We start from the raw sequence: 15,806 nt of genomic DNA, 5'->3' as shown, positions 1-15,806 counted from the left end.
TATGAAGGTCAGAGTCAGACAATATTTGGACAACTGTGTTAAATGTCTCAGTAATTCTATTGCGGCTGGAAAACAAGAGGGAGAAATGGAAATAGTCGATATTATCCTGTTTCGACAAAACTGTAATGACTCTAATTTTATTCGATTTTACTCTGTTTTTGAGTGTCTCTTATATATACATATTCTGTAACTTCCTATATTTTTCTATGCATTATCAACCGTCGCCGGCAACACATCGTCGCGTTAGCCTTTAGTTTACCTCGCTCAAAAACACAAACATTCACACACCTGTACTCTCATTCACCGATGGAAAAAGGTCCCCTCTCTCGAAATCAAAACAGACGCGTTTCCTCGAACCTCTCTCGATGTGCTTGCCGACGACAGAGTGTACTCAACCGGCTTGTAATAAAGATCGCTCATCTAAATTTATCTTGATAAGAAATAACTCGCTTTGATTCCTATCTCGAACAACCCGACGTCACCAGTTCTTTACAAATCACTCCAGTTTCTGATAATCAACTATCATAATACGAAACATAAAATTGGTCCTTCGAGCCGGATGGGTGTTATCACATGGGTGGACAGTGGAAAAACTCTCGCATTCGAAAAGACACTCTCATAAGAAAATCTCTCGACATTCTCACTTCGCTGGAAAATCGCGAGCGCATCTCGTCAGTGTGACCGCCTAAACATTAAACATTAAACAGTGCTAGCTGATCAGATTTGTGTAAGTGCTTCAAATTCTGCATCGAATTCCTCCAACATGGCAACCGTCGAAATCACCATAGAACGTCAGAATCAACTGTTCGGCGTCATCTCTAGAGCGATCGAAAATCTGAAAAAACTAGAAGCCTCCAAAACCAAAAGCGGGAATGTGCAAAGCCGCATTGAAGCGTTAAAAGCCAACTGGAAAAAATTTCAAAGTAATCACGAAACCCTCTTCATAGCATGCTCCGCCGAACAAAAACAAGAATCGTATTTTAAAGATGATTTCTACTCTCAATGCGAAGAAGTCTTTATCGATAATCACGGTACGATGCTCAATATACTTGATGATCTAAAAGCGCAAGCGGATCAGAATATTTCGGCCGAAACGTCGTTAAAGTCGTCCTCCGCCCGACGCTTACCGCGCATTGACGTGCCTAAATTCTCCGGAGATTATTATCAATGAAGTCATTTCCGGGATTTGTTCAAGTCTATTATTATTGAGAATTCAGATATTTCAAAAGTTGAGAAGCTTCATTATTTAAAAATGAGTCTCTCGGGCGAACCGGCGCAACATTTAAAAAACATATCGATATCGGGCAAAAATTTCGCTCGTGCGTGGAATTCTCTCGTCTCTCGCTACGAGAACAAGCGAATTTTAATTGACGCGCAGCTAGCCTCCCTTTTCGCAACCCGAAAAATAAAAACCGAAAGCGCCGCAAACATAAAACAACTTCTCGCTGACGTCAAGGAAGCCCTTGGAGCTCTCGAAGCGCTCGAATGCCCTGTCAAAGAATATACGGAAACTCGATTCTGAATCGCTAAAACGGTGGGAAGAAACGCTCGGTGCTCAGCAGACGTCGCCGTCCTTCGCCGACCTCGAAAGTTTTTTCATAAGCAGAATATATACACTCGAAGCTCTCGAAAGATCGCTGCCGCGGAGTCAACGAACAAACTCGAATTCAGCTCGACCTTCAACGAGCGCCAGAGCCTATACCTCTGCCTTAACGGAATAAAAGTGTACACTGTGCGGGTCAGGACACTATCTCTCCTCCTGTCCAAAATATTTAGAAAAATCGCACGAACAACGCCGAGAGATATCACTTCAAAAAATTTATGTTTTAATTGTCTCGGACCTCATCGAATGAAGGCCTGTCGCAACGCGAAACGCTATCGTCTCTGCCGTAAGCAGCACCACACAACTCTCCATCCACCTGCCAGCAACCTTGACTCGACATCTACCGCGTCCTCCTCGCCGCCGCTCTCTGCCGCTCAACCTTCAACGTCTCACGCAGGCATTTCTCAGGACGAAACTCGCGTAAAACGGGACTCCGATCTCCGACTTCAAACCTCAAGTCATCTCGCTCAATCTCACGTCGCACGCTGCCCGCCCGTTCTCCTCGCTACCGCGACTGTAACAGTAATATCTCGTTACGGCGAGCCTCAGCCGCTTCGTGCGTTGTTAGATCAAGGATCGGAAGTGTCCTTCATTTCCGAGGTCGCTGCTCAAACATTAAATCTCTCGCGTCGATCCGCCGCGATTCCAATTCTAGGCATCGGCGCTCAACGTAACCTTGTCTCCAAGGGGCTGGTATCTCTCAAAATCGTCTCGCGGATCAATTCGGCAATCTCGTTCAAAATCGACGCCCTCGTATTATCTAAATTAACAGCCTATCTGCCGCCAGCTCGACTCGAATATTATCAATGGCCTCATATCCAAGGTCTACAACTCGCGGATCCGGATTTTGCATCTCCAGGGAAAATTGATCTCATCCCCGGAGCAAATGTCTACGCTCAAATTCTCGAAGAAGGCCTCTGCCGAGGACCAGTTGGAGCCCCAATCGCTCAAAAAACAAAGCTCGGATGGGTGTTATCGGGTTCGTTATCGAACGAAGATCTCGCGAAAACTACCGAAGAAAACCATCCAATCACCGGATTGCAGTGCTCTCTTGACTCGGAACTTCTCGACTCCCTTCAACGCTTCTGGTCTCAGGAGGAACCAGCGCCTCGTTCTCAATCATCGCTTACGCCGGAGGAAGCTGAGTGCGAAGATCATTTCAAAACTACTCACGCTCGCGATAGCAATGGCCGTTTTGTAGTTCGCCTCCCTTTGAAACGAAATGTAAATGACTTTGGTGATTCTCGCTCTCCCGCACTTCGATCGTTACGTAGAATGGAAAAGCGTTTCGATTCAAGTTCGACTCTAAAGTCAGCCTACTATGAGTTTCTCCAGGAATATCGCGACCTCGACCACATGCATCCAATCGCCTCGTCCGCCAACGATCAACAACGCGAATTCTTTTTGCCGCATCACGGAGTCATACGCGAGACCAGCGCGACTACGAAACTCTGCGTAGTCTTTAACGGTTCGCAAAAAACTAATCTCGGGTTCTCGTTAAATGATGTTCTCCATTTCGGACCGAAATTGCAAACCGAAATCACGGACATTCTTCTTCGCTGGCGTCGTCATCGTTACGTGTTCGCGAGTGACATAGAAAAAATGTATCGTCAAATTCGCGTTCACGAAGACGATTTGCCGTTGCAGAAAATTCTATGGCGAGAAGCACCTCACGAACGACCCCAGGCGTTCCAGCTTTGCACTGTTACGTACGGACTAGCTTGCGCTCCGTATATCGCGCTGTGCTGTTTACAACAGCTCGCTCTCGAATCCGATACCTCACACGCTCTCGCTGCCGACATTCTTCGCCGCGACACTTATGTCGACGATATACTCTCCGGCGCGTCTGACATCTTAACAGCAAAGAAGCAGATTTGTCAATTAAGTGAAACTCTAAAGGCGGGCGGCTTCCGTCTTAGAAAATGGATTGCAAATAATTCAGAGATCCTCACTGACGTTCCGAAACTGGATCGCGAACCCTCATCGATGCTTCGAGTCGACGACAAAACAACTCATCATACGCTCGGCATCCGTTGGGAACGAAATTCCGACTGCTTTCTGTTCTCAGCACCCTCTCCACCCGCAATCAACAGTACGACAAAACGCTCCGTACTTTCCTTTATCTCTCGAATGTTTGATCCGCTCGGATGGCTATCTCCAATCATAGTAGTCGCGAAAATGTTTATGCAAGAACTATGGGCGGTCCGCCTCGACTGGGATGAAGAGCTTCCCTCAGAACTCACCAATCGTTGAAGGAACTTCGCGCAGCAACTGGAAGGTGCGACGACAATCTCAACACCGCGCTGGTTCGGGACGAGCTCATCCTCGCTGGCTCTGGAAATTCACGGTTCTCCGACGCATCTCAAAGAGCTTTCGCAGCAGTTATTTATTTACGCGTTCTAAGTGAACTCGACGACGCTCGCGTTACTCTCGTCTGTGCGAAAACAAAGGTGGCGCCTCTCAAAAGTATAACAGTCCCGCGCCTCGAACTGTCAGCCGCAGTCCTTCTCGTGCGTCAGGTGCTCCGACTTCGAACTGCTCTCGAGCTCGATCACGTTCCGATCCATCTTTGGACCGATTCCACGGTCACGCTGGCATGGATCAAAAGTCATCCTTCAAGGTGGAAGGATTTTGTCCGAAACCGAGTCGCATTCATCGAGGAACTCGCGAATTCTCGCTGGCATCACGTCGCGGGCAAGGGGAATCCAGCAGATCTCGCATCAAGAGGAATATCTCCGCAACGTCTCCAGCAAGAACAGCTATGGTGGACTGGACCTTCTTGGCTACGCACTCATTCAACTTCCTGGCCATCCCGCATCCCGACTCTCGAGTCAACGACAGACTTAGAAGAACGCTCCGCAACCTGCACAGTAGCTACCGAAAAATCGGAACCGAATCTATGGAATCTCATCGAAAACTTCTCATCCCTCACTCAATTACTTCGTATTACTGCGAGGCTGTCTCGAGTTCGCGATCGATTCCGCCAATCACCAAAATCTCACCCAGTCTTCCTCACTCCAGCAGAATTAGAATCTGCACTGCTATTCTGGACAAAGCTAACTCAACAAGCCTACTTCTCTCAAGAAATCCAGACCTTAAGATGCAAACGACAAATATCAAAATCCAGCCCGCTACTTCGCCTAACACCCAGCTTGAATCACGCTGGGCTTCTCAGATTACGCGGACGTCTTCAGCACTCGCAACTAGATCCTGCGGAAAAACATCCGCTTATCCTCCCGCGGGATTCTCGGCTGACTACGCTCGTTATCAACCATCATCACCGACGCACCTTGCACGGCGAACCTCACGCTATCGTCCATTCGACAAAAATTCTGGATCATCGGAGGTCGTGTTCCGATACGATCGTTTATTCACCGGTGCGTGACCTGCGCTCGTCACCGTGCCGTCGTCGGTCAGCAGCTAATCGGACAACTTCCGGCGTCAAGAGTCACTCCGTGTCGGCCCTTCCTCCACACCGGAGTGGACTACGCCGGCCCGTTAACTCTCAAAGTTTTTCGAGGGCGAGGATCAAAAACTTATAAGGGATATTTTATTGTTTTTGTTTGTTTTAGCACTTCAGCCATTCATTTGGAAGTAGCTACCGATTACTCCACCGATGGTTTTCTCGCAGCATATAAACGGTTCTCAGGACGACGAGGTCTCTGTTTATCCCTCACGAGCGACTGCGGTACCAACCTCATCGGAGCAGATGCTGAATTAAAAAGACTGTTCAATTCTTCCTCCAAGGAATGGGCTCATCTCGCCGATCTCCTAGCCAACGACGGAGTAACATGGAGATTTAATCCCCCCTCTGCTCCTCATTTCGGCGGAAATTGTGAAGCCGGAGTAAAATCGGTAAAATACCATCTCCGGCGAGTCATCGGCGACACTCTTCTAACCTACGAAGAACTCTCTACGCTCCTAATACAGATCGAGGCGATCTTAAACTCATGTCCTCTCGCAGCTCTATCCGACGACCCTTCAGACGCAGCCGCTCTAACGCCCGATCACTTGCTTGTAGGCTCAGCGCTTACAACAGTTCCGGAGCCGTCTCTTCAACAAACCCCGCGAAATCGACTGTCGCGTCTGCAACTGATTCGACAAATGACCGAGTCATATTGGAAACAATGGTCGTCAGAATATCTACACCAACTGCAGATCTCGTCTAAATGGACTCGTACTCAGGAAACATTTCCAAAGGGCGCGCTGGTACTCGTCAAGGACGAACACTTTCCTCTGACCAAGTGGTCACTCGCGCGCATCATCGACGTTCATCCCGGCGCCGACGGAATCGTTCGCGTAGTTACTATCAAAACCGCAACATCAACCTTGAAAAGACCGATAGTAAAATTGAGTCGATTACCACAATCAGATACAGACTAAATAAAAAAAAAAATAAAAAAAAAAAACAACTTAACGTAGCTGTTCAACATCCGCATCTTCTCAGAAAAAAGATGTTTCGTTCGTCAACCGATGTTGACAAGGCAGGCGGAATGTTTCGACAAAACTGTATTGACTCTAATTTTATTCGATTTCACTCTGTTTTTGAGTGTCTCTTATATATACATATTCTATAACTTCCTATATTTTTCTATGCATTATCAACCGTCGCCGGCAACACATCGTCGCGTTAGCCTTTAGTTTACCTCGCTCAAAAACACAAACATTCACACACCTGTACTCTCATTCACCGACGGAAAAAGGTCCCCTCTCTCGAAATCAAAACAGACGCGTTTCCTCGAACCTCTCTCGATGTGCTTGCCGACGACAGAGTGTACTCAACCGGCTTGTAATAAAGATCGCTCATCTAAATTTATCTTGATAAGAAATAACTCGCTTTGCTTCCTATCTCGAACAACCCGACGTCACCAGTTCCTTACAAATCACTCCAGTTTCTGATAATCAACTATCATAATACGAAACATATTTCGATGCCTATGCACACCCTGCATGTAGATCATTTCGGGCCTTTACAGGAAACTCCCGATAAAAATAAATACATTCTAGTAATCCCTTTACTAAATTCGTTTGGCTATATCCGTGCAAGTCGACCACCGCAGAACAAGTAATTTCACATCTTTTATCATTAATTAGCTTATTCGGATGCCCGGAAAGAATAATTACTGATCGAGGGACCGCATTTTCTTCTAACAGTTTCGCAGGTTTTATACGAGATAATGAAATCAAGCATTCCATGACAGCAGTAGCGTCACCATGGGCGAACGGTGCGGTGGAACGCGTGAATCGATTCTTAAAATCAACATTAGCGAAAATTGTTGACGATCCGAGCGATTGGGCAAAAAAGTTAGGAAAACCGCAATACATTTTAAATAATACATTTCATAAATCTATTAATACCACGCCTAGTAAATTATTATTTGGATACGATCAAAAAAATACTTCTGATAAAGAACTTCAGCATTATATAGAGAAATTACTCTCAATTGATATCAATCTTCAGGATGAACGGAATGAATTAAGAGACACGGCAAAATTGGTCAATCGAGCGGTTCAAAATTATAACAAAGCGCGATATGATAAATCTCACAAGAAACTAACGAAATATAACGAAGGAGACTACGTATTAATTAAAGTACTACAGCATAAACCAGGAACCAACCAAAAACTAGCACCCAAGTTTAAAGGTCCTTATCAGATAAAACGAGTATTGCAGAAAAATAGGTTTGTAGTAACTGACATCCCAGGATATAATTTGACACAAAAACCATTAAATACTATTCTATCTGCCGATAAGATTAAACTGTGGATAAGGGTAGCGGACATAACGGTGAACGAACCAAGCGATACATAAATAAAGATATTTCCCTATTCGAATTAATATTATAACGAAAAAAAAATATATATATATATATAATGATAAATGTAATGGATTCAAATTATTAGTATATAAGTTAATCATGTAATAGATGCGAATTATTAGTATGAATGCTGGGTAAATAGAAGATTTTTGTATTAACAATTCTCTCATTTCTTTTTATTTTTCTCTTGTTATAATTGTTGAGATTATTTTTCGTTTCATTTATATATATATATATATATATATATATATATATATATATATGCTGTTGAGAATGTATAATTGAATTCGCTAGATATATAAATATTGTGATAATATGCGATTTCGTTTGCTAAAGCGATACATAGTTCGGGACGAACTATGAAGTCAGAATGGCCGAAACTGTAAGCGTAAGAGAAAGATCTCAATATCGATAAAGCAGAAATCCTTCGATTCGGCGGACTTTCGGAGAAATTAGCATTAAATTCGGAGTAAGGAATAAGGGCGCCGTAATCGAGGATGACTGGCGAAAATCGTTGTATGCTTGCGAAAAGAGAAAAGACTGAAAAACAGGGACAGTCGAGCTTGAACAAGGTTGTGGATAAGAGCGAGATAAGATCGAAAGACTGATCTGTATCGTGAAAATCGTTAAACGAGTGGTTGTATTGAAAAGTAGATCTTTGCAACAATTTGTATTCTTAGTTAATTAATTATTTTGTTTTTTTTATAAGGGACGCAAATATCCCATTTACGTGGCTATTAAATAAATTTTGGTATTGTTAAATAAAACCTGCAAACTTTCTTATTATACCTAGCTTACACTATTTTCTCTAAACCTATATTTTTTAAGAAATAAAAAGAACCAGTTCCTTAAAATCATTTAAAAAAAAAAATATATATATATATATATTCTTAGTGTATATATATATTTAAAATTATTTTAAAATATCTAAGTATATAAGGTACTATCTACTATCTATCATTTTAAAAACAAAACAAAAACTGAAATGTATGAAGTGTACTTAGGTAATAGCTAAATATAGGATGTTTCAAAATATCAATACAAATTAATAAAATTTTGTTATCCTATGATGCATTGTTAAGTAAAGAGTTAAAAATATCAAAACTTTGATTTATAATCAAGACTCTAATATGATTTTTTTTTTATACATGTCAACATTATGTTTGTCAATCATATTATCACTAACTTTAAGGTTAAAACAACTTGTTTTTTGTCTTGCTAATAAATTTTTTGTTCTTAAAAGACCACTTAATGTTTCTGGATTTAATCTGTTTCTGATCTTATTTTTGTTTAAGTTAACTGCGCTGAATATTCTTTCGACAGTCGCACTACTATGAGGCAGACAGAAAATGTAATTAACAATTTTATTAAGAGAGGGATAGTCTTCATCTCCATTGCCGAGTTTGACTTTTTTTATTTGATTTCAGAATTCTAATGGAGATTTATTATGATCTAAATCTGTATTGCCTCTTAAAGCCAGCCATTCTCTATCAACACAATTGATGTCTAAGCTCAATATTTTCTCTAAATGTACTGCTGCAGGAGAAATTGATAAAATGTCTGCGATTTTACTTGGATTTAGAAAAGAAATATTTTTCAAAAATTGACAATTTTCTGATGAAAAAGAAAATCTGAGATACATTTGAGATGCTAACTCAACATAAAAGCTAAGGCATTTTGTTTGAAAAGCAAGAAGTTGAGTTTCTGGCATATTGAAATTAATATTACTGAGTATAGCATTGCATCTGGCTCCTAAATTCACTTTTTCTAAGGGTAAGAAATGTTCCGGATTTCTAAATTGAATTTTTTCTATATGTTTGTTCTTTAAATATTCTGGTTTTATGTAACAACTAAAAATACTTCAATAAGTTTCTTCCATTTTATTAAATAGTAAAAATATTTTTTGTTCTTCAGACTGAAATTCAATATTTAATCGAGTAATAAAAGGAAGACACCAATCTAAGAAGTGCAAATACATATTACACTCTTGTCTTCGTAATTTTTCAAAAATTGCTTTGGCTTTTTCATCAGAGAAGCTTTCTTTTTCAAAAAATGCAAACAGTACATCGTACTGTTCGAGTATTCGCACTATGCATGTGTGTAAAGATAACCATCGGGTAGATGATAGTTTTAACAATTTATGAGGTTTTATTTCAAGAATATTTTGAAAATTTTTTAAATCTTTTTGCCTCTTAGAACTATATTGAAGATATGTGTACACCTCTCTTACAAAATTTTCAACATAATCTGGTAATTTTTTAAAACTGTAAGCAGCTACTAAGGCTAATGAATGACATATGCATTTTATTATAAAAATATACGGAATATCTTTTTTAATTAAACTCTGAAAAGAATTATGAGCTCCCATCATAGTATTAGCCCCATCTGCCGCAAAACCAACTGCATTCTGTTTATAAGGTATATCTTCGGTTTCAAAATAGGCTATAAACAATTCATATAAACCTTGAGCTGTTCCGCTTTTAACTTCTAATAGGGTAAGAAATTCATCAGAAATTTCACCATTTACAAATGTTCGAATAACAATTGCTAATTGTTTTAAATCAGAGGTGTCAGTTGATTCGTCAATAATTATACTAAACAAATTTTCTCTCATCTTTTGAATCAAATCTTGTTTTGCTTGCAGTCCCAAAACATTATTAATAATTGCAGAACATTTAGTTCTGTCACATGATATCTTTTGTATTACTTCTCTATCAGGTGGAATACTTTTGATAAGATCGGTCAAATGGTCGGACACATTAAATGGGATATTATGCTCAGCGACAAAAGCAGCAATTTTCATTTTTACTTCTTTAGCTAATTTTTCGATGCTTTGATATTTCGTTACTTTAGGAAGACTAAATATACCAGGTGTTTTTTTAATAGAATTTAAGTTGGCTTGATATTTTTTACTTTTATTGTTTCTTTATTGCTGAAAGTCCACCTTTGCTATCTTCTCCACATGCTTTGCAATAAAAAAATAAGGGTCCTTTATTACTTTTGTTTATCCACGATTTGAAGACTGGATCTCTTTCCCAAGCGTTTCGATATTTTTGTTCCCTATGAAATGTTTTTGATTTTTTTACCTGTGAAGAGTTAGATGAGGTAGATGGACCTTTCTCACCGACATTTCTAGCTTCTTCTTCTATTTCATCAGAGAGAGCAGACATAATTCTAAAAGCATAATTATCGTAATAATCTTACAGTATGAAAAATGTTGACAAATAATAGGTTTTTTTCTATTTGAAAGTAGATATCACATAATCCTTAGCTATAAGGGTATAGCAGCATAAAAAGAAGGAAAAGCAAAAAGACCATATAAAAACAAAATAACTCAACGAAAGTCGAGCTTTATTCATGCAATATATATATTAAGCGCCGAATGAGAAATTTTAGGCAAAGAGGTTATTACAGAAATGCCGGCATATTTTAGCATCAGAGCATTTGTTTGGTAATTAACATCAATTAGGTAATTGAATTAGGATGAGTAGTAATACTACTTCTTAATAATGATTTTTTTACGATAGATGATATAAATGCATAATAATATACACTTCTCACTTCAAGTTATATCCAAAGATTATAAAGATCTAAGGCTGTATCCTCTAGGACGAAGGTTATATTCTCTAATTTTTCTGGAGAACGGTAGGTTTTCCTGATAAAATTCTAAGGCTGATATAACATTCATATGACAAAATGTTTGTCTGACGTATCAAATGGCTAGTAATTAAAAAATTTTTAGAATCTCGAGACTAGAAATTCTCTATTCAATAGCCAATCGCTACGTCCGACAAACATTTAGTCGTATAAACGTAATATTAACCTTAATAGAAATTTCCCCACAAATAAAAAATTCCCCACGCTTTCTCTACGCCACTTAAAATTTCCCTACAAATAAGGAAATTTCTCTACATCTGGTAACACTGCACCCGAAGGAAATATGAGAGCGTTTGATTGCCTTATATACTTCTTGTGACAGTTTCTTGACTACGGAAAGACAGTTCGCCGCGAAGCCATCTTTCGGCGGAATTGCGGCACTAACTGTTCTCACATAAAGTACTCGTGAGAAATACGCTGTAATACTTCAAAAATGATTACCATGCATTCAGACAATAAATAAATTTACTTAAAACATACATCTATATACATATCTATATATCTATATTATATAATAATAAATAATAAATAAACAAATGGTAAACTTAATTACATATTAAAAAATATATAGATAAATAAGCAAATGGTAAAATGAATTATATATTAAGATATATTAAATATATATAAATATTAAACTTTTTTATCAATTTTTAAGAAGAAATATTAAATATTAAGCAGCAACTAAAACTCTACTTTGTAATAAAGATTTAAAATATAGGTATTCTTAAAAAAAATATTTAAAAATTAACCCCCTGTTTTCACCACCGTTAACTGGATTTTCGAAAAATAGTAAAACACATGTTTCTTTTTTTTTTAAGGAGAACTAAATACCAATTTTCACGTCTGTAACATCTTCGGTTTTTGAGATATATGTAGGTGTCCTCATAAAAAAGTCTTAATATTAGTCTATATATGACACGACAATATAGTTTAAGTAGTAATATGTTTTAGTCAATATCGCTGTTGCTTATATAACTATAATATAAGATTTTATTCTTATGTGAGTCGATTGCCACAGTCATTACATTCAGTCGAATAAACAGAGAAAAATCAATTCATTTAAATTCAAGTATAGCGCGCGTGTATTGAATAAATCTGAATTTTTGGTATTTGTATGTGTTGGAAAAGAACTAATTTCGAGGCTCCCCGTACACGCGGCAGCACATTACGGTGTCAATACACGGAAACAGCATAAGGGTGTTTGGGAAGAAAGCGCGAGACTCACTGGACTGTAAACTCTCGAGGTGAACACGTCAAGACAGAGAGACAAGCGAGAAGTCTTTTCTAGACAATCTTCTGTTGTTCCAATCTATTACATAGTACACTGTGTTATTTGTACATACGCGAGTTGTTCTAAATAGTCAACTACGCGTAGATTCCTTTTGATACATTGTGCATATTAATAAACTACATTAAAAGAAGAACCTGGCGCAGTGATTAACTTATCCGACCAAGTGGCCGAACTTCCACTCCAACAGGTTATGGGCCCAGTACTGTGGCTTGAAAAGTAAAGAAAAGAGTAAAACGTGCAGTTTTTCCTAAACTAAAAAACTTAAATCGAACATTAAAAACGTGACATTTAAAAATGGCTAAGGTCGCGACGGACGATTTAAATCAAGTAGAAAAACTAAGCGGTGTGGATCGCTTATTTTCAACTGTGGAAATTCGAAGTGTCTATTCTGCTTAGAGCTGGCGAATTATATACCACGGTCACCGAAGCTCCCCCGGATACAGCGAACGATGCCTGGAAAAAGAAGGACGCAAACGCGCAAAAGATTATCGCACTATCTCTTGGTAAGAAACCTTTGATGCATGTGTTAAACTGTAATACGGCTCATTCAATGTGGACCAAATTGTGCTCGATTTACGAACGTGATACCGAGCAACGGAAATACGGACTGATGCAGGAGTTTTTTAGCTGCACAATGGACAAAAGTTCAGATATAGCTACGTATATCAGTAAAATAGAAAATATCGTGTATAGACTCAAAGCGCTGGGCGCGGAAGTAACGGAATCGATGATGATATCCAAAATACTCGTCACCTTGCCGAATGTGTATAGGTCGTTCGTTACCGCGTGGGAATCAACGCCGCAGGCGGAGCAGACTATGGAAAATTTAACGGCAAGATTGCTTTCGGAAGAAGCAAGAAATGTAGAACAAAGCGAAAGCGAAAATGCGTAGCATTTAAAATCTCCGAACGCAAATGCAACAAATGTAACGCGACGGGACATTTGGAGAAATATAACAGAAGAACTAAAGAAAACAGTAACAATGATAGACGTTGCTTCAGATGCAATAAAACGGGACATTTCGCGCGAGCGTGTCCGAACAATGATTCAAATGAAAAACGCATGCACTGTAAAATTTGTAAAAAGAACAATCATCAAGAAAAGGATTGTTTCTTTCGCGATAAAAACAGTAAAAAGCAGGCCGGCGAAACTAAAAAATATCGTTTTTAGTACACAATCAATGCGACGAGGTGGATTATAGACTCAGGGACAACGTCCCATATGGTGAACGAAAGAAAATACCTAACAAATTACAAAAAAGAAAAATCTACGATTGGAGTAGCCAAGGCGAATGAGACAATGACGTCGGAAGGAATCGGTACTGTGGAGTCAAAGGCCTGCACTTTAAAAAACGTCATGTACATTCCTGAGTTGAGCGCAAATCTACTATCGGTAAGTGCGATTACCAAAAATGGAGGGAAAGTAATCTTTGCCGAAGATAAAGTCGTCATAAAAAAGGAAAATGTAAATATCCTGCAAGGGAGCAAACAAGAAAACGGGCTTTACGAAGTAAAATTCTGCTCGAATGTAAAGGAAGAATCGAATGCTGCTACTGAAATCAGCGAGATGGAGAAGTGACATCGAAAATTCGGTCATCTCAGCGTCGATGGAATGAAGAATCTCTTAAAAATTTCGGAAGACATAAATCTTTCAAGAAAAGACCTCAAGAATATCGAAACGGTATGTGAAACATGCTTAAAGGCAAAACAAACCAGATTGCCGAAGGACAAAGAACGAGAGCCAAACGACCGCTGGAATTGATACATACGGATCTGTGCGGCCCTGTGGAAACACCGACGTGGGACAATAAGAAATACATATTGACACTACTGGATGACTGTACACATTATACGATGATCTACTTGCTGAAAAATAAACACGAGGTTCCAGAGAAAATAAAAGAATACGCTCTAAGTGTCGAAAATAAGTGGAATTCGAAAATAACTAAAATAAGAAGCGACAACGGGCGCGAATATATAAATAAAAATGTGCAAGAGTGGTGCAGAAGAAAAGGAATAAAAATGGATTGCACTGTTCCGTATACGCCCCAGATGAATGGAAAAGCTGAACGGCTAAATCGCACGTTAATGGAAAAAACAAGAGCCCTACTGGGAGAATCCAAATTAAGAAAGGAAATGTGGGGAGAAGCAGCTTATGCAGCCACGTATCTACTAAATAGAAGCCCGACGAAAACTTTAACGACAACGCCGTACGAACAGTGGAATGAAAAAAATCAGATCTCAACAACTTGAAGCATTTCGGATGTGTAGCATACTCGAAAATCTTGACTCCGCTTAAAAAATTAGAAGATCGGAGCTAGAAACTCGTTTTCGTCGGTTACGCCCCAAACGGATACAGGCTGTGGGAATCCGAAAAAAGAAAAATAATAATCTCTCGAGATGTCAAATTCGAAGAAGTAAAAGAAAAAGAAACAGAAAAACAAGAGAAAAAAGTGAACATAAAAACGAGTCAAATTGAAGAGGAATCGGATGACGAAATGGAAATACAAGAAGAAAGTGAATATGATCCTGAAGAAACGAGCGTGCAAGAAATTTCTGACGATGATACAGAAGAGGAAGAAGAAGAAGACAAGGAAGAAGAGTCGACACCATTAAGAAAATCCACAAGAACGAGAAAACAGCCGAACAGATATAATGAGAGCGTGTTTTTGACGTACGAAGAAGCAATCACGGGTCCCGATAAAGAAAATTGGAAAAAAGCAATTGAAGAGGAAAAACAATCCCTGAAAAAAAACAAAACTTGGAAACTAGTCGACAAATCGGAAGCATATGGAACAAAAATATTAAGCAGCCGGTGGATCTTTAAAATAAAAGAAAATAAAGAAAAAATAAGGCGAGGCTAGTGGTGAGAGGCTGCGAGCAGAAAGGTTACATCGATTATTCGGAAACATTCAGTCCGGTTGTGAGTAGCAGTTCTTTACGAATTTTGTTTGGATTGGCAGCCAGCAAATCTTATCATCTGTTCACATACGATGTAAAGACGGCATTCCTGTACGGAGAATTGGATGCGAACATATACATGTTCCCTCCAGAAGGATTCGATTGCGGAAGAAAAATATGTAAATTGCAAAAATCATTATATGGACTAAAACAAGCTCCTCTGAAGTGGAATCAAAAATTTTCGAAGTTTCTCAAGGAAAAGAAGTTTAAACAACTAAATACAGAACAATGTATCTACGTGAAGAAAGATAGATCGCTCATCCTAGGCTTCTATGTGGACGATAGAATACTGCTGGGGAAGAATCTGAAAGAAATGAATCGGCTGATAAAAGATTTGGAAGAAGAATTCGAAATGACAGTGGACAGAACTCCAAAATTGTTCCTGGGAATGGAAATTGAATATACACCAGACAGAATAAAACTGACACAAACAAACTATTCTCTGAAGGTCCTGAAAAATTTTAAAATGAACGAGT

General features: G+C 39.2%; 1 protein-coding gene across 1 annotated transcript; it reads left to right on the top strand.

Annotated features, from left to right (window-relative positions):
- The first annotated feature begins 1,849 nt into the window (after window positions 1-1,849).
- LOC145941427 (uncharacterized) lies at window positions 1,850-13,262 on the top strand. The gene is made up of 6 exons (XM_083047543.1): window positions 1,850-3,695; window positions 3,872-5,060; window positions 5,176-5,438; window positions 5,568-5,947; window positions 7,065-7,285; window positions 12,767-13,262. The coding sequence occupies exons 1-6, from the start codon at window positions 1,850-1,852 to the stop codon at window positions 13,260-13,262; spliced, it is 4,395 nt and encodes a 1,464-aa protein (XP_082903669.1).
- The last annotated feature ends 2,544 nt before the right edge of the window (window positions 13,263-15,806 follow it).

This window comes from Prenolepis imparis, unplaced genomic scaffold (assembly GCF_030444845.1).
Source record: "Prenolepis imparis isolate NDT839.2.m4 unplaced genomic scaffold, iyPreImpa1.0 SCAF_10, whole genome shotgun sequence".
In the NCBI taxonomy this organism is placed as follows: Eukaryota; Metazoa; Arthropoda; class Insecta; order Hymenoptera; family Formicidae; genus Prenolepis; species Prenolepis imparis.
Note: the sequence above shows the minus strand (reverse complement) of the source record. Positions and strands in the feature narration are given on the sequence as shown.

Bases quoted from the DNA above. Each gene is read 5' to 3' on its own strand.
- LOC145941427 (XM_083047543.1), top strand. From the start codon at position 1,850: ATGAAGGCCTGTCGCAACGCGAAACGCTATCGTCTCTGCCGTAAGCAG. The intron at 3,696-3,871 runs GTACGACAAAAC...AACTTCGCGCAG, and splicing joins CTCTCCACCCGCAATCAACA to CAACTGGAAGGTGCGACGAC. The intron at 5,061-5,175 runs GTCGGCCCTTCC...TGTTTGTTTTAG, and splicing joins GGCGTCAAGAGTCACTCCGT to CACTTCAGCCATTCATTTGG.